Source organism: Bombus vancouverensis, chromosome 8 (genome assembly GCF_051014615.1).
Source record: "Bombus vancouverensis nearcticus chromosome 8, iyBomVanc1_principal, whole genome shotgun sequence".
Taxonomy (NCBI): Eukaryota; Metazoa; Arthropoda; class Insecta; order Hymenoptera; family Apidae; genus Bombus; species Bombus vancouverensis.
Genome location: NC_134918.1, coordinates 9,718,454 through 9,745,681, shown reverse-complemented (window position 1 = coordinate 9,745,681; position 27,228 = coordinate 9,718,454). Strand labels below are relative to the sequence as shown.

The 27,228-nt window shown below is 34.8% G+C and overlaps 2 protein-coding genes and 1 long non-coding RNA gene across 6 annotated transcripts; 2 read left to right on the top strand and 1 right to left on the bottom strand.

Moving 5' to 3' along the window:
• Positions 1 to 5,921: 5,921 nt before the first annotated feature.
• LOC143303022 (uncharacterized) lies at positions 5,922 to 15,094 on the bottom strand. Its single transcript, XR_013058983.1, has 4 exons — positions 14,971 to 15,094; positions 7,958 to 8,142; positions 7,417 to 7,585; positions 5,922 to 7,142 (listed from the first exon to the last, which is right to left on the bottom strand). It is a non-coding gene; the product is annotated as an uncharacterized LOC143303022 (long non-coding RNA).
• Positions 11,198 to 17,404, top strand: LOC117162666 (venom serine protease Bi-VSP-like). Of its 2 annotated transcripts, XM_076620735.1 has the most exons (12): positions 11,198 to 12,043; positions 12,555 to 12,953; positions 13,338 to 13,389; positions 13,461 to 13,658; positions 13,825 to 13,920; positions 13,992 to 14,180; positions 15,169 to 15,617; positions 15,694 to 15,972; positions 16,048 to 16,316; positions 16,377 to 16,473; positions 16,636 to 16,740; positions 16,818 to 17,097. In XM_076620735.1, the coding sequence occupies exons 2-5, from the start codon at positions 12,933 to 12,935 to the stop codon at positions 13,917 to 13,919; spliced, it is 366 nt and encodes a 121-aa protein (XP_076476850.1). In that variant the 5' UTR covers positions 11,198 to 12,043; positions 12,555 to 12,932; the 3' UTR covers position 13,920; positions 13,992 to 14,180; positions 15,169 to 15,617; positions 15,694 to 15,972; positions 16,048 to 16,316; positions 16,377 to 16,473; positions 16,636 to 16,740; positions 16,818 to 17,097. The 2 variants fall into 2 exon arrangements, 1 of the variants encoding a protein (XP_076476850.1); XR_013058979.1 differs by lacking the exons at positions 11,198 to 12,043; positions 12,555 to 12,953; positions 13,338 to 13,389; ... (1 more) ...; positions 13,825 to 13,920; positions 13,992 to 14,180 and adding an exon at positions 17,389 to 17,404 and having other exon boundaries at positions 15,141 to 15,617; positions 16,636 to 17,244.
• A 2,377-nt stretch (positions 17,405 to 19,781) lies between these two features.
• On the top strand, positions 19,782 to 25,185 carry LOC117162728 (venom serine protease Bi-VSP). Of its 3 annotated transcripts, XM_076620730.1 has the most exons (8): positions 19,814 to 19,940; positions 20,134 to 20,268; positions 20,748 to 20,833; positions 23,013 to 23,297; positions 23,805 to 24,107; positions 24,225 to 24,326; positions 24,398 to 24,549; positions 24,877 to 25,185. In XM_076620730.1, exons 3-8 carry the CDS (start codon positions 20,752 to 20,754, stop codon positions 25,033 to 25,035), a joined length of 1,083 nt encoding a protein of 360 aa, XP_076476845.1. In that variant the 5' UTR covers positions 19,814 to 19,940; positions 20,134 to 20,268; positions 20,748 to 20,751; the 3' UTR covers positions 25,036 to 25,185. The 3 variants fall into 3 exon arrangements, with proteins under 3 accessions (XP_033200531.2, XP_076476845.1, XP_033200530.2); XM_033344640.2 differs by lacking the exon at positions 20,134 to 20,268 and having other exon boundaries at positions 19,782 to 19,940; XM_033344639.2 differs by lacking the exon at positions 19,814 to 19,940 and having other exon boundaries at positions 19,947 to 20,268.
• The last annotated feature ends 2,043 nt before the right edge of the window (positions 25,186 to 27,228 follow it).

The following is a 27,228-nucleotide window of genomic DNA, read 5'->3' as shown; positions in this document are numbered from 1 at the left end:
AACCAAAGAGCGGCTCAGTGACAAAATTAGTAAAGTATAGACCACAAATATTACAACATTATATTCTACCACAAAATAATTCTCTATACAAAAAAGGTACACAACGAATCGATTTTTCACAACGTTAAGAGTCAACAGAACCAATCAAGACCAGGCGAGACTCTCATAAGACAACGATATCAGAGGGATCAAATCAGCGACTTCAATCTATGTTACAGAGTATAGTTATCAAGAAAAATTGCTCTTTTCATGAAAAGTATGGTAATGATACTCTTATAATACATTGTATATCTGGCAGTCGGATGTGCCCGTGGTCATCGGAAATGTAAAGACGACGCTTTTAGAAAGTGATAGCGCCATCGCGTTTTAAAAACTTTTACTTTTTCATTTACCATTACGAAGATTGTGATGGAAGAACGTAATGGGGTAAAAGACGACAATTCCTTAGTGAAGAATGCTCAAAGAGATTCTATAGGGATCGATGCTCGTTCCGTTGGGTGGTTCATTCGAATTTTGATTGTGTTACGTCGCGTAACACTCTACCTAGCCCAGGCCACACACCGCGGGCAATATGGCAACCAGATGTCTTCGGATACTCACTGCGTACCCTCAATAGCCTCAAGTACCTTCCATGCAATAGTTCCTAGCAGAGACACAGTCCGATACCTGGGCATGACCCTGGACAGGAGACTAACGTGGAAGACACACATCTCAGATAAAACGAAGCAACTAAAGGACAAACTAAAAAAACTCTATTGGCTCACGGGCCGACGCTCCAAACTAAACATACAGAATAAAATTACCCTCTACAAGACCGTAATAAAACCTGTCTGGACCTACGGAATCCAACTATGGGGAACAGCAAGTAACTCCAACATCGAAATACTACAACGATTCCAATCGAAAACGCTAACAGCCTTAATAGACGCATCTTGGTATGTTACCAACGAAACCATCCATCGCGACCTCAAGATACCTACAGTCAAAGAGGAAATAGCAAAATATAGCGACAGATATAGCAAAAGAGTCAACAAACACCGAAACCCCCTAATCACTGGACTACTCGATACGACGGACCAGATTCGCAGGCTGAAGGGGCACTACCCGCTAGACCTAAACGTTGGATTCATTTAATTATCCAAATTAAGCATATGCACTTACTTATAATACTTATAAATTATACCTATCTATAATAAGTATTAACTTATTGTAAATAAACAGCCATGTCACTGCGCCACGCCAGAAAAATTACTGAAAATTCTCAACGCGAGAATTGATTGTAATTTCAACAAATAAATAAAAAAAAAAAAATGCTGTTGCTGTCCCCAAGCGCCAAAATACGTTCTGACTACTATTTTATGTATCTCACAGAAGTATGTCTTCATTCATCATCTCCCATGCCATCCACCAACGTCTTCTTAACATGTTATCTCCTAGTAAAATATTGATGTTGAGTCAGATATCCAACTTAATAATCTTTTCGGTGTCTACTATAAGACATTTAAAACCAAAGCTCGTACACACGTGTGCTTATACGTCAGATGTAATACTTAACACGAAACCTGCTTATATTAATATTAAATTTATGCATAGTAGGATGTTCGACCTTTGTAAAAATGAAATTATAATACATACAGTTTCACCGTGGAAAAGTGAATCCTTCTAGCATGTCCACGCAAATGCAGGGGAGGGAAGGACTGTGCATGCACCAAACAACTTTACGTTCGTAATTTTTCACACAAATGTACAACTGTAGGGAAAAAATTATCTCTGATTTTTCGGATGTTAGGAATCGACAATATCGCATAACGGAATGCTGTGTTCTACGTATTCTATTTTTGTTACGAAAGTGGTACAAACGAAGTCCACATAAGAATAGTACAACAAAATCGGTTCAGGTTAGGTTATCGTGCAGATATCGCGGCTTTTGCATTGGAAATCACGCAACTGCCAGTCTCGTCGTTCCTTGTAAACGAAAGAAAGGTATTGTAATCGGTCGGAATTAACATAAAACTCGTCGCATGCGACCATATGGCCTGAATGTTGAATAAACGAGAGTAGAGCGCGAGCTATGTGATTCTAACCGTTTAGGCGGAAACTAATGATTGTAACCAGAGCCGAGATATATGCCAATATTACTTTGCTCGACAAAGCGTATAAGATGAGGAGAAAATCGCGATAAGGTAGAACAAGAGACAGATATTCTCTACGTAAAGCAAGTCTGTCAACTAGATTGAAATCCTATAGCTATAACTACAGTGAATCCATATTCTGGCGAATTGTCTTTTCACAAATGAAGCTTCTGAAGAACGGAATTGATACAATAACTACTGTTCATTCATAACTACTGTTGTAAGAATCTATATATTTGTCTATCTATATCTATATATATCGATCTATATATATTTGTCAGAATGTCATTTTATCAAAAAACCCATCCTCTGTAATCATAGTTTAACGAAGCATAATTAATAGAAGAGGTAGAGCGTTAAGTGGAGATGATTTAATCACAGTTAAGTAGATAAATCTCTATATTAGTCTCTTTAATTAAAATGTCCTACGTTTTATTTGCGTCATTTTTTTCTTCATCCAATTTAAAATGTTTAAATAACAATAGCCTATACAATATAATTTTATGTAAAAAAATTGATTATACCATGTTTATTACAGATATTTAACATTTTTGTGTACATACAAAATTTAAATTATACCTCGCTTGAGAACAAAAATTCTATTTGTTTTCCTAACATGTACTAATAATTATTGATCAAACTAGAAAAAGCTGGAGGAGATTACTTAGGAAGATTACTTAGCATCTTATATTCCTGGCAAGGCTCGAACGTTTTATCTTCCTTTAGATTTTCCTAAGTTTTCATTTCTCTGACTTGCTATTTTAGTTAGCTTAGTATACGTGCTATACATAGGTATGTATAGTGTCATGATCGCGACAGTCGTGAGTTACCCACGCTTTATCCTCTGTAAACTATTTATAAAAGAAGAACAAATTACATGTTAGAACTTTCATTCAATTTACCAATACAAATAATTTTAAACAAGAAAAAAGACCTAATGCAGTGGTTTCAACTTCAAACATATCCAACAGTTATTTACGAATAAATAGTATAAATCTTTTAGCAACATGAAATTCGCGATATTTATTCAAATATTTATATTTACAGTGCGCCGTCAGCAAAGAAAACGTGTTTATCGAAACGTGCGCTATCGATTTTATGCTTTTGCCACGCAAACAGGGAAATTGCAACTCAAAATTGAATTCGCACTGCAAAGCGTTGACGTTACGACATCAATTACATACTTCAAAAACACCGAAGGTATCACACGGAATCAGAGAGATTCTATAAGAAGTTAAACGCATAGTCACCCTATTGGGAATAGGATTGCTTTGATTCGAGCTCAAACATAGGGAAAGCTGAAAGAATCTTTTGCGGATCTTCCTTCTTCTCTACGTTGGATTTTATACAAAACGACTTTAGCCTTTTCAAGGAAATACGGAAATAAGGATTTTAGATAGAGAGATTTATCTGGAAGGAAATGGATAGAAAACGTAGAACCAGTTCTTGTTGGTTGAAATATTTTTTCTCTTCGCAGAGATTCAAGCTTTAAAGAACGATCAAATATGTGCGCAGCTGACTTACGCGTGAAGTTATTATTAAAAAAAATTATTGCATTTAAAAGGATAAATATTAATTTAAATTTAAAGAAATTGTTTGTTTAATTATCATAAGTTTAATTTAAATTTAAAAAAATTGTTAGTTCAATTATCATAAGTTTAAAGATATGTAGATATTGTATTTACATATCGAAAATCAGACAGCAATATTAATTAACACACCTAGTCAAACGCACACGTACTTTAAAACCGTGCTTTAAAATCGATATTCGCTGAAACAATACATCGCTCTGCGCTTCCAATTTGTTTTCGCACGAAGAATCAGTCCACTCATTGTTACCGTCACCATCTCTACCGTAATCTATATTACTCGAATAAATTCTATATCTTGATTGGAAAATCACATATTTTAACGAACTTCCTTATTTTTTGTTTTTTATGACTTTAATTGGCAATTTCCATAATGTTCTATAACTTGACAATAGACTGATAATATTTCAGGATATATATACATACATCATGTTTTTGAGGATTCTGTAGTAAAATAATTATAGGAAAAACAAACTATTTAAGAAAAAATTACCACCTTCGAGTAATAAATTATAGAAGGTTACCAATGTAATTTAAAACTTAAAAATAATCTATTACACGTAACAAAGAAAAAGATTTCTTCACAAACGGTAACTCGAAAATTACTATTTGGATTAAGAATTCATTTTCAAGGTTCTACAAGCACGAGTATCTTATGGATATGAGATTTCCAGTGTACATTTTAATAACCATATTTCATATTGCATGCTGCGGTCCGAGAAAAATCCGCAGTTAATATTCTGCTAACCCCTGCTGCTTTTAAAGACCATAAGTAGTCGTCCGTAAGGTTCAAAAGATTTCGAGTAGATTTGTATTACGTATTTTATCTTCTAAAAGGGTCGTGTTTAATTAATTGAAAATAACGAAACTGTAATGGGACATTATTATCAAATATTAAACGTGGTTCCATTGGGTACTTTTATGGTCTTTGCGAGATATATATGCATTATACGTTGCTATTAGCAACGCGTAGCAATGAACGATGGAGAGCAGTACCTTCATTATCTCGTCTCGGTTGTGTACATATCAGTAATGCACAGTACTCGTACTAAATATCTTACAAATTCCATACAGATTTTCAGATTAGTTTCGAATAATACCAACACGACCATGATAGTCACAGTACAGTATTAAATAGTGCCACTATGCATAATACACTCCTAAAATGTTTCTACAAATATATTTGTCCGAATATTTTTGTCAGCTACTATATCCTAACAGCGATTTATTAAACAATATATAGATTTAAAAAAGAATATATAACGACATTACTTGTTTAGGCTAGATTGGTTTAACTTGTATAGTTTTAATAACTGTGTAAGATCAAACAAGAACTTATCGTTAGTTTGGCGAGATTTGATTACACGAAGCAACATAATTGCTTTGAAACTCAGGACAGAAAACAATGTCAACCGGTAGACGCGTTTATCTGGTGAACGTGTAACGAGTGAATAATAGATAGCGACAATCACGCGAACGCTAGTTACAGCTGACTTGGCTTACATTGTAGCATTCAAACTAGAGTATACGAGCCGTAAGCGCTATTGAAAGTTCAAAGGCCGACTAGTGAGCTTCATCCCATCTCATTTTTTAATCAGGCGATGGATCGACGAATCGTATTGATTTCGAGGATTATTATAGTTCTGTGGCAATCTTAAAGCGTGGTTTGTCTAATCTTGTCTCGTTAGCTACAGACTCTTTGGCGAGCAGCCTGAAACTTGATCCAGTTTCGAGAAAATGAAAAATTCGTTTCTTCTCTTTGCTTCCCTGTTCCTTCTTTCCTCCTTTTTCCCTTTTTACATCGCTTTGTTTTACATCGCAATTTACATTTAGTTGTAAAGTTTGAATCTCCTCGATATTGAAGATGTTGAAGCTGCAAGTATGTATTTCATTTTAATCCATTCGAGACCGAGATTTAACTGTAAGACGATACCTAGGTGTCGGTATGATCTGAATGTTTAGTTAGAATGATTCTGCGTTTTACTCTCTCCAGGGTATCCTTTTCATACTTTGATTTTAAATCGATGACAATCTTAAATAGTATGCTTCATATTTTTAAAATATAAAATTATATACTATGTTATTCTATAATGTATTATGTACAGTTATATATATATATATATATATATATATATAATAATTCTATATTGAAAAAAATATGAAGTTAACATGATATATACATTACTACATAAGTTATATATAAAATATGTATATTATACCCTTGCCTACTGACTGATATGAATTTCTTTCGGTCTCGAATGCGTTAAAAGAGAGCGCAAAGAAGTCGAAATTACTTATTGTAATTAGTAAAACGACCTGAGAGGCAGACAGATACAAGAAAGAAGGAATATTATATTAGCGGCATTATCATGTTTTTGCTCTCTTTAAGTCTTTCATCGAGACAGACAATCAAACAGGTATTAATCGACCAATTTCTCCAAGCTGATAAATTGATGTTTATATATAAGAAGTGTTATGTGTTAATCTGTCTAAATGTTTAAAAGGTGTTATAAATTAAATGTTGTTAAACGATACGTAATTGCCTTTTGATCGTAAATTTTACTATCAAGGGGTCTTTTATGTATGCGTAATCATTGTGAATTATAACAATTTATGTGATCGATATTAAAGGTGTTTAAAAGCATGTATTTTTTTCTATATTATTATTCTCCTATATTATTATCCTATATTATTATAGCATTCCTATATTATTATAATATCCAATTACATGTTGATACACAAGATATACAGATTATTATTTATAACGTTTTGGTTTTCTTAATTGAGTCATTCATTTAGTACAAATGATAAGAAATTAGTAATAATTCACAAAAAAAGGATATTGTAGTAGAAATATTATAAAAAAACATTTTCTGTTTTAGTGTAGAGTTACTCCTTCTTACAGACAGTGTCGTACAAATCTGTACGTCTCTGAGAAAATGTAGGTATCTGAGCCCTTACTTCCTCAACAACTTTTAGATCTGATAGAAAAAAGAAACATACGAAGTAATAAGTAATGCTTACTAATAAATTCAACAAATACAGAGGAAGATGGCTAAATCGATAAATTAACGAGACTAAAAATTAATTACATCATGGATCTCTCGCTTTTAATTTTAAGCTGTAAATTACCGATATCGGTGACTTTTTTTTTTTTATTTATTTGTTGAAATTTTTTTTTTTTTTTTGATATCGGTGACTGCCATATTCTCTTGAGTTTCCAAATCGTAAAGAATCTTTCCCCAGGGATTGGTCAACTGTGTATGTCTCCATGCGACGTAACTTGCTTAAGGAACACGAGCCGGTGATATGCGGGCAACGTATAATTGATTATCATTCGCTCTGGAACGCTGAAGTAATGACCAGTGCAGTGGTCCAGTGATCATATTGAATGCCGCTGGATATATCAGCATTTGGCAACCTAACCCAGAGAAGCAGGAAATAAGAAGCCACCGAATACCAATTAACTTCGTACTTGCACGGTTCACATTCCATCATTTCTGAATATGCGAGGATAGTCCTCTTATTGTGCTTTTAATTCTTTTATTTGTTTCATTTTCAGCAAATATACTGGTTTTTTAAATTAAGCTTCTCTTTATACAGAGTTACAGATTATATTAATTTTATATAGAATATATTTAAGAAAGATATTTAATTTTTTGCTAGTTAAGTATTGATCGATTAAGTTACTGTACCTTTGTTCCGATAAATGCGTGCCATTTCCTCGAATCTAATATCATAGCAAATGCCAATACCTATTTTGCAGCCCTTCACATCGAACGTCGTTAGGGAGTTACCAGGACTGAGTGAATCACTCTCTCTAAAAGTAATCTTATTAGAAATGTCGATGTCGAATAGATGTACCTAATAACATAAAAATCGTAGTCGCTAATTCTATTGCTGCAACTTTTGTAATTTAATATCAAAGTTACCAACTCCTAAACTTTAATTATTTTTTATTTAATAACTGACAGCGTTTTTATCACTTTCTTTTATTAAAAAATCTTATCATTTAATAATGTTTAAAAAGGAGAAAAAATAAGTATTTTCGTATGTGAAAAATTTATATTACACATTACAACAAAAATGGGCGTTTCCCGTATCATAACGTATTTTATAAACCGTAAATTATAGAATTGGTTATAGTATACGTATGTACATATGTATATTCCTAAATTATTCCTAGATAGAGTCACTTTCTTCACCCCAATATTTTCAAATTCAAAGCCATAATACCTTTCGGTGTTTTGCTATCAAAGTTCCATCGGGACCCTAAATAGTACAGGTATTGTACAATTTATCGCCCTCTATTTCAGGCATCGTACCACCAACTACATAGATGTTGTTTTCTTTAGCTGCGTTCGATGAAGCAACGCTCGTTTCACCATCAGGAATACTCTCGGCGTATTTTGGAAAGTACTCTGCATTGCAATATTTCAATTAATGAAAAATAACTGTCTTTTGTTCCAACCATAAATTAAATTGAAATGTTTCAGTTTTTTATTTTTTAAATTATTAAAATAACTAAGTTTCATATTTCGACTTAATTAAATATGCAATTACTTAGCTAATAGTATATATAATAAATTGTTTCTACAGGTTCAAAATGAAAAATGAATATTTAGAAATATTTAATTACGACAATGCTATTTGTGTTAGCATCAGTGGCTTGTTACTCAACGACTTTGCTAGTACTTTTTGAAACATAAAGTTAGTTTTCAATTAACACTTGTGGCGGATCGGTATCAACAGGACAATGACAGGACGAAGCATCAACGCGGCGCAACACCTCCCGGGCGATCCGCTGGTACCAACCGCCAACACTAGAGGGCTACGACGACAACGAGTCTGTCTGTCTAACTAATATACAAGCGATTGATACAAATACCGCACCTAGCGAGACTCCCTCTACATCTAAGGCAGGGACTACCGGGCATAGCCTTACTGACGAGTCCACCGGTAGTCCCGGGACGAAACGCACTCTCTCTCTCTTTTCATCCGTCACACACTTATACTAGAGGCGGAATTATAAATGCAAAATAATTGATAATACTAATTTATAAGTATCCAATTATTAGTATCTTAAAAAATATATTTATACAAAAATCACGATAATCATGAAAATGGGGAAATCCTATATTCTCGACTCAATTCACAATTTATTTTGTATATTAATTAGATTCCGCGCTCATCAGTACGTACTCACTGGCGACATAGAGAAAATGTATCGGCAATTCCTCGTACGACCAGAGGATCGGAAATATCAAAGGATATTATGGCGCAGCGCGAGTGGAGAAACAGAAACATATGAGCTTGACACTGTAACGTTCGGTTTATCCGCAGCCCCGTATCTAGCTATTCGGTGCCTCAAGCAACTGGCAGAGGACGAAGGACATCGATTTCCACGTGCAGCACAGGTACTGCAGCGGGATTTCTACGTCGACGACGCTCTCACCGGAGCTGAAACGAAGGACGAAGCCCTCACGCTCAGAACAGAACTCACCAATTTACTTCAACTGGCCGGCTTAAACATACGAAAATGGGCGTCAAACGATAATGACTTATTACACGGACTTTCCTTGGAAGAAACAAATCACCAACATTTTTTGGGCGACTCGCAAAACTTGAAGACGCTGGGGGTGTTTTGGAATTCATCCGACGACTCTATTCTTTACTCGGTCGAAGTCAAACCCACGCCCTCCCGAGTCACGAAACGAATCATCAGCTCGGAGATTGCAAAAATTTACGATCCGCTCGGTCTGCTCGCACCGGTGATTGTTCGGGCCAAGATGCTACTTCAACGAATATGATCGTCGAAAATCGATTGGGATGAATCACTTCCGATCGAGTTACATACAGAGTGGGAAAGGTACTATGCCCAATTACCCTTATTAAACAACGTCAGGTTCCCACGCAATGCAATAATCGAGTCCGCAATAGAAATTGAACTGCATGGTTTCTGCGATGCCAGCGAAAAGGCTTACGGAGCCTGTGTTTATCTCCGAACCCTTAACACCAACGGCCGTGTTTGGACCCAACTTTTAACCGCAAAATCGAAAGTCGCCCCGCTCAAGTACCAGACCATTCCTCGGCTCGAGCTGAGCGGAGCACTCCTTCTTACGTCCCTGATGTCGACAGTACAACAAGCCCTATCACACAAAATTACTCGAACTATCTAGTGGACCGATTCCACTATCGTCCTCCATTGGCTCAATACATCACCTCACACCCTTAAAACATTCGTCGCTAACAGAGTCTCCGAAATTCAAACAAAAACCAGCATCCACGATTGGCGCCACGTTCCTACTGACGACAATCCCGCGGACTTAATATCACGCGGCCAAACACCCGAAGAGTTTCTGCGCCCAACCATCTGGCAGCACGGTCCTGCATGGCTCTACCAGTCGGAAGACATGGGCGCTAACACCGCAAATTGAAGTACCGGAGCAGAAAGGGGCGATTTGTCTGTCCGCAAACCCCGCCGATTACAGTTTGTTGCAAAGGTATTCATCCTGGCCCAAGTTGATACGAATCATAGCTCGTTGCCTCCGTTGGAAACAGAAAAAGAACCGAGCGGCACCCCTAACTGTTACCGAATTACGCATAACGCACAATAAGCTGATAAAATTGTTGCAAAACATCCATTTCTCCGAGGAAATTCGTACACTCCAAAAAGATCGGAACGCGGCGATAAAGGGTAAGCTCACGCGACTCAATCCGTTCATAGACAAGGAAGGAATATTGCGAGTCGGGGGTCGACTCAGTCATTCGTCGATGACCTTCGCCCAGAAACATCCCATAGTATTACCTAAGTCATCCGTTACAACACGCATCATAGAACACGAGCACAAGATCCACATGCACTCCGGAACGCAGGCTACGTTATACGCAGTAAGCCAAAGATACTGGCCCGTCGACGGTCGAAGTCAAGTATGGCGGGCGATCAAAGGCTGCGTTCGCTGCTGCCGCGCTCAACCACCATCGGTAGAATACATAATGGGTAATCTGCCGGAGGCGCGAGTAACGGAATCTCGCCCATTCACTAACGTCGGCGTCGATAATTGCGGGCTGTTCCACATCAAAGAAAAACGAGATCGTAACCGTCGTCAGATAAAGGTATACGAAGCCATTTTCGTATTCCTAGCAATTAAAGCGGTACACATCGAGCTCGTTGGCGATCTCACTAGCGAAGCCTTCATCGCCGCTCTTCGCAGATTTATCGCTCGAGGGTATTGCTCCACCATCCATTCTGATAACGGCACCAACTTCAAAGGAGCAACCAACGAATTACGAGAGTTTCACGATTTATTACAATCGGACGATCACAAAGAAAAAGTAACCGCATTTTTAGTCGACAAACAAATCGAATGGCGCTTCATTCCCCCTCATTCACCGCATTTCGGTGGGCTATGGGAAGCAGCGGTGAAGTCATTTAAACGCCGCCTCAGGCGTGTAGCCGGCAACGAGTTACTCACTTCTAAACAATTGAATACTGTTATCATAGAAATAGAAGCAGTCCTCAATTCCCGCCCGCTAACTCCTATCTCCACCGATCCAAATGATCTCCTAGTCCTCACTCCCGGACATTTCCTCATTGGCGATTCACTAATGTGCTTACGTGATCGAGATTTCAGAGACATTCCATCGAACCGACTCTCCAGATGGCAGCATATCCAACAGCTTAAACAGCATTTTTGGAACCGCTGGCATAAGGAGTATTTGAACGAGCTAACCAACCGCAATAAATGGAGCAAGGGTGGACACGGCATCCAAAAGGGCACAATCGTCATCCTCAGAGAGGACAACTCTCCGAGGGCCGAGTTATCAAGGTTCATCCAGGCGCCGATGGTGTCATCCGGACAGCTACAGTTCAGACGGCAAAGAGCGTTTTGGATCGGGCCGTCAAAAGGCTTGTCCCACTGCCAATTCAACCCGATCTCGAGAAACCCGAACAACTAGCCACCGAGACGAACTAAGATGGGAACTTCAACCACACCTCGCTAGTTTGATCGTTACCCTCTCAACGGGGGGAGAATGTTACGCCATGCGGCTTACCATAGGTCATATTCTTAACTATCGATCGCGGCACTATAATGTCGCAGACGGACCGTCGCGTCTGCCCGGCAAACAAACATTGTAGTGGCAAGCGCATGGTTTATCAAGCAGGGCGACTTCCAGAAACGTCGACTCGTGGCCGTTATTTTACCTCGCGTAAAAGAATGTGGCGTGATTCGAACGTAGTGGGGGTCGCCTTCCAGAAAAAACGAAAAAAATCGAAAGGCGTTCAGAACTTTTCGAGAAGTCGAACCGTCAACACATGTGGTATGTCGCGCATTACTTATCAACCAAAACGCAGTTACATTTTTTTTGTTCCATTTATATCTTTCTAGTTAATAAGTTGTTGAAATAAACATTAATTTATTTGTGTTAATTCTGTGGAATTTCATTGAACTACCCTTATTATCATAATCGAAATAAGGGGATCGATCAGTTCGTGGCGTCGATTATTTAATCGTAACGGGAACTTACAACTCTCGTTGACGTGCTATCTCGCGATCGCGTCTCTCCGCGAACGGTCGAAACAAAATGATTCACTAAAAACTGTCCTGAATTCCTAAGAATTTATTTACCGCAAAACTGACAAAGTGTTTATTTAAAAAATGAGGTTGAAGGTAGTCCTTTTCTTTCATTTCATTCATTTTCATTTTCTTTCTTAAGTATGGCTAACACAATATCTAATCAATTAAAATTTTATATTTTCACGTGAAAAGTTTCTTTAGATAATTATTATCAACATGATGACTAACTCTTACGGATTAATACGTGTCTGTAGGGCAATCCGGTGGACTTGATCGGCTTTTTACTTCGAAAGTTGAGTAATCGGTGTCGCTTTCTTACGCATCTTTGAACTGTATAAATGTTTTAAAATTGTTTGATCCAGAATGTACCACACCGGACAATCAAGAAGGCAGGTGCCTTGACTACAGAAAATGTAAACCTCTGCAAGAAATATGGCAGATACAGTACCGTACAGCCACCGATTTTTATAGACGATCAGTGTGCAGATACCAGGGCAATGTTACGATCGTTTGCTGTCCGAACGATCCAAACAAAGAGAAGAGAGAAATTTTAATAAAAACTGTGTACAAGTATAAGGCTTTGCGACCACCATACTGTGGTTTTAGCAACGTCTCTCATACCAGGCTGGTCGATGGTAAACCAGCTGAACTTGGTACGTTTTATGTCTTTCTTTCCGATTAATAATAAGCCATTTACTGCAAAGAATGAACTTTAAAGGCATTAAACAGCACATCAATGTACATTTCAATTAGACTAAATAATAATGCTATGATTTCATCGGTAGTAACTTTACTTATTAACTTGAATTATTTCTTTCTTTTACTTCATGTTAGGAAGAGTATCTTTTTGCTTGAAATAAAAAATTGATATAGGAGTAATAATATGGATAGAGATCAAAAACTGTTAGGGCAGAAAAAACACGTTTGAACTTTATAGTTCAGTATAGTTCAAATAGAAATTATATAGAATTATTTAATAATTTGTATTCCACTGGAATAAAAATTTAATTTCTGTCTTTATCAAATCTCTATTTCAGAGTATTTGTACGTATGTACTTATCGTCTGCTGTATGATCGAATATCGAATAGGTAATAATCGTTGTTACTCGTTACGTGAGAAAAAATTATGTATATTCACAACTATGACTATTGCATTTTAGGCGCTTGGCCATGGATCGCTGCATTAGGTTTTCGTAATCCCCGAAACCCAGACAAACCACTATGGAAGTGCGGAGGTTCCCTGATATCGGCTAGGCATGTTTTGACCGCAGCACATTGTGCACATATGGATGGAATAGAAAACATACACAATCATAATATTGCCATTCTTAGATTGGTGGAGGAGGTGCCATTTTCGAGTAAGTCCTCAAATATTGTTGAGTATATGCTATTGAGTATTAATGGAGAATCGTTTCCTAAAATTTCTTACTGTACACATATATTGTGTCATAAAGCGTATACAATTCTTTCTCATACTTTTGGTCATTCGTTTCCTGCATTTTCATTTATTTTTTTATTTTTCAGGGTACATATATCCCATTTGTACGAAAGAGCCCCTACGAAAGAGCAACTTCGTGGGCTATAACCCCCTTGTTGCTGGATGGGGAGCATTAAGATAAAGTAAGTGATATCAATTTTATAATAAAATTAAACAGTTCCAGTCTTAAATATCTTTCTTATTTTCTTCGTAGGACGACCACAACGTAATGCATTAATGGAAGTACAAATGCCAGTGATTAAGAACGCCGAATGCAAAATAGCTTATCCCAAATTTCCTAATGCACCTGATATGAATGATGGTATAATATGCGCCGAACATGCTCAGGGTGGAGAGGGTTCTTGTACGATAATTAAGTTACAGAGTTACTACAAACTATACGGTATCTGAAGACACGTCAATTCGAATTAACATCAAATCGACGTCTTAAACATTAAAAATAATAGATAAACACAATTTAATAGTTTTGCCCAGTTCTCACACCTCATTATGGTATTTAATCTAATTTCCTTCTAATCTTAGTTTTGCTCAAAATACATATAACATGTACATTATAAATTGGAGTATTTCAATACACAAATCAATAGACGATTATTACTGTATATAAGTATAATTTCAATACAATTCGATTTTCTTATTGTGGAGATAAGAAACAGCTCAAATTTACATTGTTTTGTACGTTACAAATTATAGGCTTAAAATGTACGAAATGTAACTTTGAAACGACACTAATTTTTTACGCACGATAAACCTCCACGACTTAGGTATGTAAAGATGATAAACGTATATTAATTCTATTAATTTGGTAATAATAAACCAACTTTCTGAGAAGTTCTGTAAATTTCGTTTCTGTTGTATCAAGAGAATAATGGAATATTCCACTTAGATCGTATACTTCTTGTATGTACATACAAAATTTTCCGGCTAATCTAAAACACTTCATAAGATAGAGAGCTTCTGGAAATTCGGACACAGAGTGTGCATAAAATACAAGATAAGTCTCGTGTCTTTCAAAATTATTTTTTATTCGCTAAAAACGTCCTGTGTACTCATGCAATCACATGCAACCTCGAAACTTCACTTATTTTTTATCACTTTCGAATTCAATACACTGTTTCTGCATTTTTTACTATATGTAAGAGAAATTTCCATTCAGCCAAAGGTATACTTACAGATTATAGATTCCTATACGACTCTCAGTAAAAATTTATCCGCACTCCAGATAGTTAAAACTTCTGTCGACCATATTGACTCATCTGCACTCTTCATATGACGTCATACCTGTTCAATGCTGCTGTGTAGGTTTCATTGTGTTAAGTCAATTCGTTTGTGACTTCCCACTAATGGCGCTTTGCAATGGTGATTTGCAGGAAAACAGTGCAGGATGCTGTGATTCGTTTCTTGTGGTCGGAGGCTATGTTTGATGCCTATATTTATCAAAGATTTAATGCACATTATGGAGAAAGTGTTTTGTCACGAAGTGTGTTCGAATGGGCACAAAAGTTCTAAGAAGATCGCACAGGTGTTATGAAAAAACAGCTGGACGCCCATCCACATCCACGATGACAACATTGAACGTTCTCATGAACTTATGCTCTATGGAATAGACGAGTGACACTGGATAATGTGGCAAATCATTTGCAAATCAGCCACGGCTCTGCTTATGCAATAGTGCAAGACAGATTTGGGTTTTAAAAAGTTTGTGCGAGATGGATGCCGAAAAAGCTGATGAAAAGGTGAAGACGACGATGCATTCGTGGTTCGCAGCTCAGCCCAAAACATTTTTTAATGAGAAAATACGAAGGTCCTTCAGCAAATCGTATATATCGTTGACTATAATGTATTTAACATATATGATTGTTAGAATATTAATAATTAATTTTTAATTCTATCAGAATTTTAATGAAACTGTCCCTTGGGAAGGAAGAACTGATACCTTGATATCACGGTTTGTACATCCTATATATACGACAAATTTTAGAACATTATATAACGAAGAACCAGATCGTCGTGGCCATGTGATGTGAATAAAAGGACTTGAATTTGATGATATTTTTATAATGTTAGATAACATAACTAAGTATCTTCACAGTAAGATAGGATGACATGGTTTACATGATCTTAATGTTGTTCACTTGAGCGATGATATTATAAGGAAAAGTGTAATATCACAGGTAGGATGATTCATAATTTAGAACTACTAACTCATGTATGTATTAAAAATTAAAGAAATATATTAAATTTTATAGGATATTTATGTTTAGTAACCAGTAATTCAGAGATTGGTATTCATGGTTACTATAACGAGGCTGTAGAAACGCACCCTTTCTTCTTTGCAAATGGTCCTGTATTTATGTCTAAGCCGAAACTGGAACCTCTGAATAATTTAGATTTATTCTTGTTATTTTCTAAAATACTTATCTACAGTATACCATAAGGAATGATACCGTATCACACCTAATCAAGTGCCTTAAGAAACATCAACAGGATATCACAGTAATCCCTTATCGACTGATATGTAAGTAAAAGTTATGTGTCATTGTTATACACAGTTATTTATGATTTTCTATTAATTCAGTTGTAGCCACTACAATATCTATGACACTGGTAGTAATTATAAGAACAATAATGATGTTCTATAAGAGGAAATGATGATTAGGAACAAAAACTTACAGGTAAGTCAAAGTATATGTTATTTGCCATTTGAAAAGAAAGTTACTAACTTAGAATTTTTTGATAAATAATAATTGTGCAAAATATATTGGATTTCAAATTTGTCAAAAATTGAAATTTAAGAAGCATTGTAATAATATAACATTAATATTTTGATTTTTCAGGAGATATCATGCGGTGGATGCATAATATGTAAAAAATATTAAGCAGTATATGAATTTTCATATTGAGTAGAGATAACAAAATGAATTTTAAAAAATGTCGACATGGTAATAAGAAATAGCATCTTGACAAAGAATATATAAACACAGTTTCATTTTTTATAAATAAAAATTTGTTGTTCCAGATTTTGAAATATAGTGAAACGTTTAATTAGTATCTTAATATCTTTAAATAATTATTATTTTAGAATCAATTGTAATTGTATCATACGTACTTTTGAATTCGTGCAAGAACATATGTAATTTTGAAGTAGTTATTATTAGGAAATGGTTAGACGCGAACAGTATGCGAAAAGTTAGTATGTAGTGTAATAATTATCAATCAAAACACAAGAATTAAATTCTTTAGGAAAAAATTTCCGGAATTTCTTATTTACATGATTATAAAGAAATCCATAATAAAAAGGAGCTGCTTTCTAATACTTCTCTTCCTTGTAATGCCTACGTTAATAATAACGAGGTTCGACTTTTTGTTTTTAGAGGGATACTGGAAAATTTGAAAGTACAGTACCATTGGGAAGAAAATCACGATATTGAAAACGATATTTGCAAGTAAATTTCCAAAAAATCTGTTTTCAAATTTTCACTTTCTATTTCACATTAAAAGAAAGGGCTGCCTTCTTTTTCTGCAAGACAAAACAAACATTCTGAATCTCGTATCAATGAATGATGTCAATAAGTTATTTTTCTTTTCAGATTGAACAATATTCCAGATTTATTCATAATTTCATACTACGCGAAGAATAGACTTTCATAGGTATATAAAGGAAATATTAAGTATAGGAAAACTCTTTTTCGTTGTAGGTGACATATACTTCATTTATTGCGCGGTTATATGTATTTTTGAACACATATAAATGAGAAACTATTCCTGTGATAAAAAAGGAAGCAGAATTGATATCTTTGAATGACTTTAAATAACGTATATAAACTTATGAACAATCAGTCATCATTAATTCGTATTTTAGGTGTACACACAGATTTATTAAATTTTCCATAAAATGTACTTCCTGTACGAACGTTTTATTCTTCCAAATTTTACGATACTATGTCTCATATAATAACTATATGGATTAAACGTAATATAAATGATCCGAAAATAGACTCGAACGACATTAATTGTCTTTCTATTTATACCAATATCGAGAATACAAGTAAAGCTGGAGCAATAGTATGCAAGAACGGACTATTTATTATTTTAAACCAAATCATAGCATATTCAGAATGCACAGTATTATCATGAAATGTAAATGAATCAGTTGTAAACGAACGATTTTACTGTAAAATCATTGTCTCCTTTTTTCATCTGAAATATAGCAGCAAGTACTCATTCTTTTAATATATAATAAAACGAGATATCTTTATAAAGTCACATATGTCATCACTGGTAACTGTTGTCTTGTATGACACCAAATATACCGTTAGTATGGAATGATATTTTTATGAAGATATACTTTAATGATAGATTTTATGAATGAAACGTTATATAAGAAAAATTATCTCTTGTTATTCTATGAAGTGTAGTAGCTAATGAAGATTAATTTTACGAAGTATTAGAGCAAAAGAGAATTAAAAAATTAAAAAGATCTAAATAAGATTGTTCGTGTGGCTTAATTATCTCAATTCTGGTACACCACTTGTTACATTCCAACTAATTAGCGCTAAACAATAACTTGCAAATATTAAAGATATTAACACCTTAATATTAACACCTAAAGGTTTTCAGGAAATTGTATAATATTTGATTATTGTATATCTAGTCATTGATTGATAAAATTTCTTGTATAAGCATAGATCGAGGTTGACGTCATACGCAGATTGCATATCATTGACAGGTATCGTTTTAATTTATTTTATGGCTAGAATCATTTGAATATTATACGAATAATTATTTCCATTCGAACGATTAATAAATCACGTACCTATAAAAGATATATTATGAAAAAGACGTGACGAAACAAAAAAATATTGGAAATTCCGTTGTCATTAGATCAATTATTTTTGCAATGATTTTTATTTCCATGTAATTACATATGAAATGGGTAATTCATTAACATCTCCTCGAATCGAATATAATTCGTTACACTTCACAACGATTCAAATAATGGACGGGAAATATATAATAAGTTTCCTGTCCTTGCGTTAAAATAGTACTGTACAAATCAGATGATACAGGAAATACCCAAAAAACCCAATTACATCCACATTGCATGACAGCACACTTGCAATGGATTTTTGTGATTTCAATGTCACAGACAATGACACAACTAATCAGAACACGTTCGAGGTTATGGACATTGAAATTACCGCGTGTTTAATACGTTTAAAGCATAAATTTAAATTTCACGCGATTATTTCTTTGTACATTGTGAAACTCTGAAATTATCTTAATCGAATAAATAATCCTAATGTAGTAAAACATCTTGAAATAGACCTAGATATCTGAAAGAGAAACTCGAAGGATAAGAAATCCTAAAAGGTACTAATCCTAAAATAACAAACTCCTAAATAATAAACAAGTGATAAAACCTGTTATAAATAATAAACCTTACCTGGAATAATCAAATCCTAACTAATCGAAAATAAAATAAGGCAAGCAATTCTTAACCTTTCAAGTAATTTTTCCGAAAACACAGAAAGATAGAGAAATTAAAAAGACGCAGCACAAAAATAGAAAAGTAAGAAGATTTAAATTCAAACAGCATGATTAAAACTTATATTGATGATGTACAGAATATATTAAAGATCTATTACGTTTATATGGAATATAAAGATTCCCAGAATGGCAACGAAATATTCCTTTACGTTTTTAATGATTCGTATATCCCCAGCTTTCTGAAAACTAGCTATGCAAATGCGTCTAAAATAACGTGTTATGCGGCACAGGCTTTTCAATTTATGATATAAATAATCTGATTATCGTGAACTATAACTAAGAATGTTTTGATTAATGGCATCGTAAGATATCCTCGATTCCCCGAATGTGGCAACAAAGGAAATTCCATCGAAATATTCGTAAGAAAATACGGAGCATCCATGGTAGGGATATAATAAAGAGAAGGTTGAATGCCGAAGAAGGGATAACGAAATGAGAATCTCTCTCGAGTGCGTAAATACTATATACAAGGAGGTACCACATACTATTAGCGTATGATAGCGTCAGCGTGAAGTATCATTGTCGAAGCGTTACAAAATATTCGTAAAAGTGAGCATCGTTGACTGGCATCTCTCAGTTAGCCATCAAGTGTGTAAGTAGAATGTTCGTAAGATTTACCGTGATTGGTTTCTGATAATTTCGTGCCTACAGATCAATTACTTTTAAGTTCAATTAAAGTTGCACGTGCCACACGAGCAAGCAGTTTTTATCGTGCAAGTAACTTTTATGTGATGTGTTAAGTTTTTATTTCTGTTAGCACGTTAGTTTTATTTTATAAATTTTAGTACTGGGTTTATCGGCTTATAGTGTGCAACTAAATATACCGTATAATATACAATTGTAAGTGAAAGGACAAGGTGATGGTATAAATAGGTACTTGGAAGTCAGTACAATCGTATCTTTTTTCCAGGACTAGTCTGGTAAGTAGGAATCGAAACATAATAAGATTCGAAGTTATGTAGAGAATTTTGATATAAATCTCTGAATCTTCTTGTGTACGTATAGAAACGTGTTTTGATATTTACAAGTATCCAGATTTTTCTATTAAAAGTCATCTGAAATTATTGATTTCCCTATTTGTACTTCCTCTCTAAGTTCCTTGTAGTCATCTTACAAACTCAACAAAAATCAACGTTAATTTTACTAAGAGTACTATGCTGCTTTTTAGTAATTTGCACAAATGAAAGTTTCAGAGCGATGAATACGATCGTATTAAACTAAATAATTTTCAAAAGTGAAGTTACACTGAAACGTATATCGATGATATTTGTCATTTCTACGATCTGTTTCGCTTGATCGTGCTTCTTTTCTGATGTAAATTCAATTTATAATACGAACTAAGTTTCCTTTATTATTATTAGTCCTGCGTCTTTTTAATTCGTCACTTCTTTTATTTCAGAACAATGACGGGCTCCAAGATGCTGTTCGGATGTTTGGCGTTAATTGCTTTTCTGCATCCATTAGTTCACGTGGCGTCAGCTCAAGGTTTGTACTTCGAGTTGTCTTTTTCCATGCACTTCAAATTCCAATACGATCTGGTCACCTGGCCTTCGTACAATTTCGAAATTTTACCTGTTTGGTAATCGTCAATGAAAAAAGAAGTTATGCGTGACCTCAACACATTGAAACAATTTTTATGATTTTTTATTTGCCGGTTGGTCAGGAAGTTAATGGAAAAATTTCACTTAACTATTCGCGTTAATTTCTTCGGTTTAACTTTTGGGAAATGCTTCGTTAGCTTCGGGAATATTCCAATGATTCGTTTTACGTACAAAATAAGCATGATAAATATTACATCACGGTAATGAAAACTATTGGCGTAATACCTAAGATAAAGATGCAGAGACATTCTTAGAATTTCTAATGACACCTTTATAGATTTCTCGTTTAATATCGCTACTACATTTGAATCACTTTTACCTAACGGTGTCACATAGTCTCGTTGGAAATTTGTCAAATTCCTTAAAATGATCACTGAAAATTTTCCTAAATTTCCAAGAATTTATTTATCACGAGGTAAAGAAAATGTGTATTAGAAAGATGAGATCGAAGGTTTACCATTTTTTCAATTATGGCGAACGCAATATGTAATCAATGAAAATTTTATATTTTCACGTTGAAAGTTTCTTCAGATAATTATTATCCAGATGATGACTAACTCTTACGAATTAATGCGTGTCTGTAGGATAATCCTGTAGACTTGATCCGCTTTTTATATCGAAAGTTGAGCAATCGGTGACGCGTTCTTATACACCGAACCGCGAAAAGCAAAATTTCATATGATCTCACCAATTTCGGATGTCAGTCAAATCAGTCAAATCAGTCAAATCAGTGAAATAATAAGTTCGCGTTAATATACACGTTCGATTTTTGAAAAGCTTGTTCAATTTAATAAGAGTCTTGGTAACAGGCTTATGTTCTTAGACCTAATTGGTTGTTTTCATTTACAAGTACCTCGTGTTAAAGTACTCATAAAATGACATTAAAATCAGAAAACTAATAACTGAAAGATTATCATTTTTCCTCTGTGGTAGTTTACATATAACATAATGCAACTAACATGTCACGATTAATGCAAAATAAATAAATTACTAATTTGGACATTTTTTTAGTAATTTGTATAATCGTGAAACGAATTGGACTTTTTAAAGGCAAATATTAAAGGAAACATGGAATTGATGCCAAATCTATCACAAATATTATTTATACTACTTATTTGCGCAGTTTGAAGCGAATCAAATTGATGAAGGTTTCTTTGTTACATGTTAATTTACATTTTAAAAGACATAACAGGCACGCTAATTAGTTTGCTTAAGATACTTTCGAGATACCAAGTTAGACGCGTTTCCATGAAATCATATCAATTTTACGATGATATTTTTCTATCAAGCATGCAATTATAACCGTATCGTTGATTAGTGCATACAATTATCCATGTACATTCGTCTTTCCGAGTACCGCGCTTCAATATTGCTAATTTCAAATTCGTTCGGGAATGTAGCCTGTATCTTGCACAGGAAATTGCGCAACGAAGTTTACACAAAGGCAAATACGTATCCTTCGCTGTAGGTTCTGAGAAACCATCCGATGATAACATTACTTCATGAGAATTAACATAAGCGTTTTGAGCGTGGCAAGAATGTTTATGATTATGTTATTCCGAGGTTTTAAGATTTAACGTGCATGTAAAAGTAACGACACAAGAGAACATTATGCAGAAATTCACATTTGTATAATCCTCGAAGCCTTTTATTTAATATCTAATGAAGTTAAATATAATTCAAAGATATTCCAAAAATGTACTACATGCTTATATGCCGATTTGCTATATGCTATATGATGATTTCATATTTTCTATTTTTGTATTGTCATCGTGCTAATAACTATGTCGTGCTAAACTTACGAAGACGAATGAAGTATCCGCAATGTAACTATATTGTTAATTCTAGGAGAAACACGTAATCCAATTGTATACGACGTGAACGAAATATCAACAGTAACGGTTAATATTATGTAAAATATATATATATACACATTATTATTACAAATTTTATTTGACAAGTTAATCAGAAAAGACGAATTAACTCGTCACTCTATTGTCAATTTCTTAGTTATAATAATTTCTTTTTTTATAAATGTATCATTTTAAAATTGTTTGATCCAGAATGTACCACGCCGAACAATCAAACAGGCAAGTGTCTTGGCATCAGAGTATGTAAACCACTGCTGGAAATGCTGCAGGCACAGGGCCAAGCAGCTGCCGATTTTCTGAGGCGATCAGTGTGCAAATACGAGAATAATAATCCGATCGTTTGTTGTCCGAACGAACAAAGCAGGGGGGACAGAGGAATTTTGGTAGAAAACGAGTATGGGCCTTTGCGTCCACCACAATGTGGTTTTAGCAATGTCTCTCATACCAGGGTGGTCGGTGGTAAACCAGCTGAACTTGGTACGTTTTACGTCTTTTTTTCCAATTAATAATAAGCGATTTGTTACGAAGCATGAACTTTGAAGACACTAAACAGCACATCAATGTACATTTCAATTAGACTGAATAATAATGCTATGATTTTATCGGTAGTAACTCTACTTATTAACTTGAATTATTTCTTTCTTTTATTTCATGCTAGGAAGAATATCTTTTTGCTTGAAATAAAAAATTGATATAGGAGTAATAATATGGATAGAGATCAAAAACTGTTAGGGCAGAAATTACAGGTTTGAACTTTATAGTTCAGTATAGTTCAAATAGAAATTATATAGAATTATTTAATAACTTGTATTCCACTGGAATAAAAATTTAATTTCTGTCTTTATCAAATCTCTATTTGAGAGTATTGGTACGTATGTACTTATCGTCTGCTGTATGATCGAATATCGAATAGGTAATAATAGTTGTTCCTCATTATGTGAGAAAAAATTATGTATATTCACAACTATGACTATTGCATTTTAGGCGCTTGGCCATGGATCGCTGCATTAGGTTTTCATTATCCCAGAAACCCAGTTCTTGAACCACTATGGAAGTGCGGAGGTTCCCTGATATCGTCTAGGCATGTTTTAACCGCAGCACATTGTGCAGAAATCAATGAATTGTACGTGGTTCGTATCGGTGACTTAAATCTAGTACGAAATGACGACGGAGCGCATCCTGTTCAAATAGAAATCGAATCTAAAATAATACATCCTGATTATATTTCCGGGGTAACCAAACATGATATCGCCATTCTTAAATTGGTGGAGCAGGTGCAATTTTCAGGTAAGTCTTCAAATATTGTTAAGTTGCCTATATTTATTAGCATAAAATATGTTGAATTCTTTCTTATACTTTTCCTCATTCGTTTCGCTCACTATCACTTATTGCCTTATTTTTCAGAGTACGTATATCCCATTTGTCTTCCCGTAGAGGATAACCTTCGAAATAACAACTTCGAGCGCTATTACCCCTTCATTGCTGGATGGGGATCAGTAGGACATCGTAAGTGATACCAATTCTCCAATAAAATGAAACAGTTCCCGTCTTAAATACCTTTCTCATTTTCTTTGCAGATGGACCCGGTAGTGATGATTTAATGGAAGTACAAGTGCCAGTGGTTAGCAACACCGAATGCAAGAACTCTTATGCCAGATTTGCTACTGCACATGTCACTGATAACGTATTATGCGCCGGATACACTCAGGGCGGAAAGGATGCTTGTCAAGTAATTAAATAACAGCTTTACCATAAATTATACAATGTCTGAAAACACGTCTATTCGAATCAACATCAAATTGACGTCTTAAACATTAAGAATAATAGATAAACACAATTTAATAGTTTTGCCCATTTCTCACACGTCATTATGGTATTTAATCTAATTCCTTCTAATCTTAGTTTTTTTCAAAATACATATAACATATACATTAAAAATTGGAATATTTCAATACATAAATTAATAATAGATTATTACTGTATATAAGTATAATTTCAATATATTTCGATTGAAATATTTCAGTAACCTTGATTAAAAATGTAACGACCGTTTCAGGGTGACAGCGGGGGACCACTGATGCTACCAAAGAAATTCACCTTCTATCAAATAGGTGTTGTGTCTTATGGCTTTAAGTGCGCCGCAGCTGGATATCCTGGCGTTTACACTAGGGTCACATCGTACCTTGACTTCATTCTCCAAGCGATAATGCAATAATACGATTATTAATGTTATATAAATATCATTTTTCGTATACGAAAAGTAAAGTTAGATTTTCTTATTGTGGAGATAAGAGACAGCTCAAATTTATATTGCTTTGTACGTCAAGAATTATAGCCTTGAAATGCATGTGATGTAACTTTGAAACGACACTAATTTCTTACGCACGTCAAATCTGCACAACTTAGATACGTAAAGGTTGTTTTCGCACGTTCGCGGGGAGACACGATCTCGAAGAAGCGCGCCAACGGGAGTCGTAAATTCCCGTTACGATTTGCTAATCGACGCCGCGAATCGTTCGATCCCTTATTTCTTTTGGGATAATAGTGTAATATCGAAAAATAAGGATAGAAATTTTTTTCCGATTACTTACAATTTATTAATATTAAACTGAATATACAGATATAAATTGGACAGAGAACGATATTTATTTAACGGAACTAAATGCAATACTCGTATCTATATCAAATAACTTTACAGTTATTTGATCACTCTCGTCACAACGAATCTAACACACACACTCTCTCTCTCTAACAACTCTATCAATTCTCACGACTCTACTCTTCGACGACTCGAAACCTCTAACGACTCTACTCTTCGACAACTCGAAACCTCTAACGACTCTACTCTTCAACGACTCAATTAGCTCTGACTCTCGCAACACACTCGCTTTTCGACTCGCATACTCTGACCTCTCGGTCGTCCGCCCTTGAAACACGAAACCGTCCTTCTGCTCTAACGTTGTTTCTTGTTTTTCTCATATCTCTGTAAGAACTAGGTGACTTTAGTCACATAGGCGCTCTTAAATGTAAACGAAACCACAGAAGGACGACGTACACGGTTTTTTTTCTATTTTCAACCGATCTCTAATTCAAATCTATTCTACGATATTACAATAGGGGTAGTTAAATTGAAGATAACGCTGCCACTAACAGGTTATTATATGTTTTCACAATCCAACAACTTCGGTGTAACACAAAATGAATGTAACACTGTATAGTAAGTTATAAATCCCGTTTATTCTAACAACTTGTAAAGAAGATAGTTACGCTGGTGCGTATGTGTCTAGCGCACGGTACCATCGGATTTGTTGGTGACGATTTTGGCTAAGAGAGTGAGGGAAATAGGCTTCGTTGTTAATTGGTTAAACGAAGGTCGGTGGACTAGGAAGGGTCTTAGCCGCCCTCGATAGAAAGTGGTTAGTAGGAGGAAAGTTGCATCGTACGTTAGAAAAACTAACTTTCCCTTGTCAAGCCGTAGTAGACAATGGTCTTTAGAAATGATTCGGAAAATAGATGTTTGTTCGGTTTGAAGAACCTCGACTAGGAAATTCCTGAGATTTATGGAGGGTACTTGAGACTACTTTTTTTTTTTTATTTATTTGTTGAAATTACAATCAATTCTCGCGACTTGAGACTATTGAGGGTACGCAGTAAGTATCCGAAGACCAGGTCCAGGTAGAGTGTTACGCTACCTAACAAAGGTGATAAATGAACATTAATTAAATTTCTATTAATTTTGGTAATAATAAATCAACTTTTGCAAAGTTTCTATAAATTTTCTTTCTGATATATCAAGAGCCTGATTAAATATTCCACGTAGAACGTATACTTCTTATGTATGTACATACCAAATTTCGGAATAATCTAAAATACTTCATAAGATAGAGAGCTTCTGGAAGTTCGGACACAGGGAGCGCATAAAAGACAAGATAAGTCTCCCATCTTCCAAAACTATTTTTTATTCGTTAAAATCTCTCTGTATATTCAGGCAATCACGTGCAGCCTCAAAGTTTTTATCACTTTGCAGTTAAATATTCCCTTTCTGCATTTTTAATTAGATGTAAGAGAACTTTCCATTGAGGTAAAGGTATAGTGAGAGATTACACATACTTACAAAACACTTTAATTCCCAAACTATGATGATAAATAAAAAAGTTTATACTGTTAAATCTGTTCGTATGTTAATGCATGTAGATACATGTGTACGTGACGTGCATTACTTTTGTATCGCCTTGAACGTTTCAATGTTCATAGGAAAACACTGTCATAGTTGATAAATCACTAAGTAGCTTTCGCAATAATAGAGAATGTAGACACGTATGTAAGACATGTATGTTTATAGATACAAAAATGTACAGACGAGGCTGCGGTAACATATTTTTCTGTATTACGATCACCCGCAACCGAC

Bases quoted from the DNA above. Each gene is read 5' to 3' on its own strand.
- LOC117162728 (XM_033344640.2), top strand. From the start codon at position 20,752: ATGACGGGCTCCAAGATGCTGTTCGGATGTTTGGCGTTAATTGCTTTT. The intron at 20,834-23,012 runs GTTTGTACTTCG...TGTTTGATCCAG, and splicing joins TCACGTGGCGTCAGCTCAAG to AATGTACCACGCCGAACAAT. The intron at 24,327-24,397 runs GTAAGTGATACC...TTTTCTTTGCAG, and splicing joins ATGGGGATCAGTAGGACATC to ATGGACCCGGTAGTGATGAT.
- LOC117162666 (XM_076620735.1), top strand. From the start codon at position 12,933: ATGGTAAACCAGCTGAACTTG. The intron at 12,954-13,337 runs GTACGTTTTATG...TCTCTATTTCAG, and splicing joins TGGTAAACCAGCTGAACTTG to AGTATTTGTACGTATGTACT. The intron at 13,659-13,824 runs GTAAGTCCTCAA...TTTATTTTTCAG, and splicing joins GGAGGAGGTGCCATTTTCGA to GGTACATATATCCCATTTGT.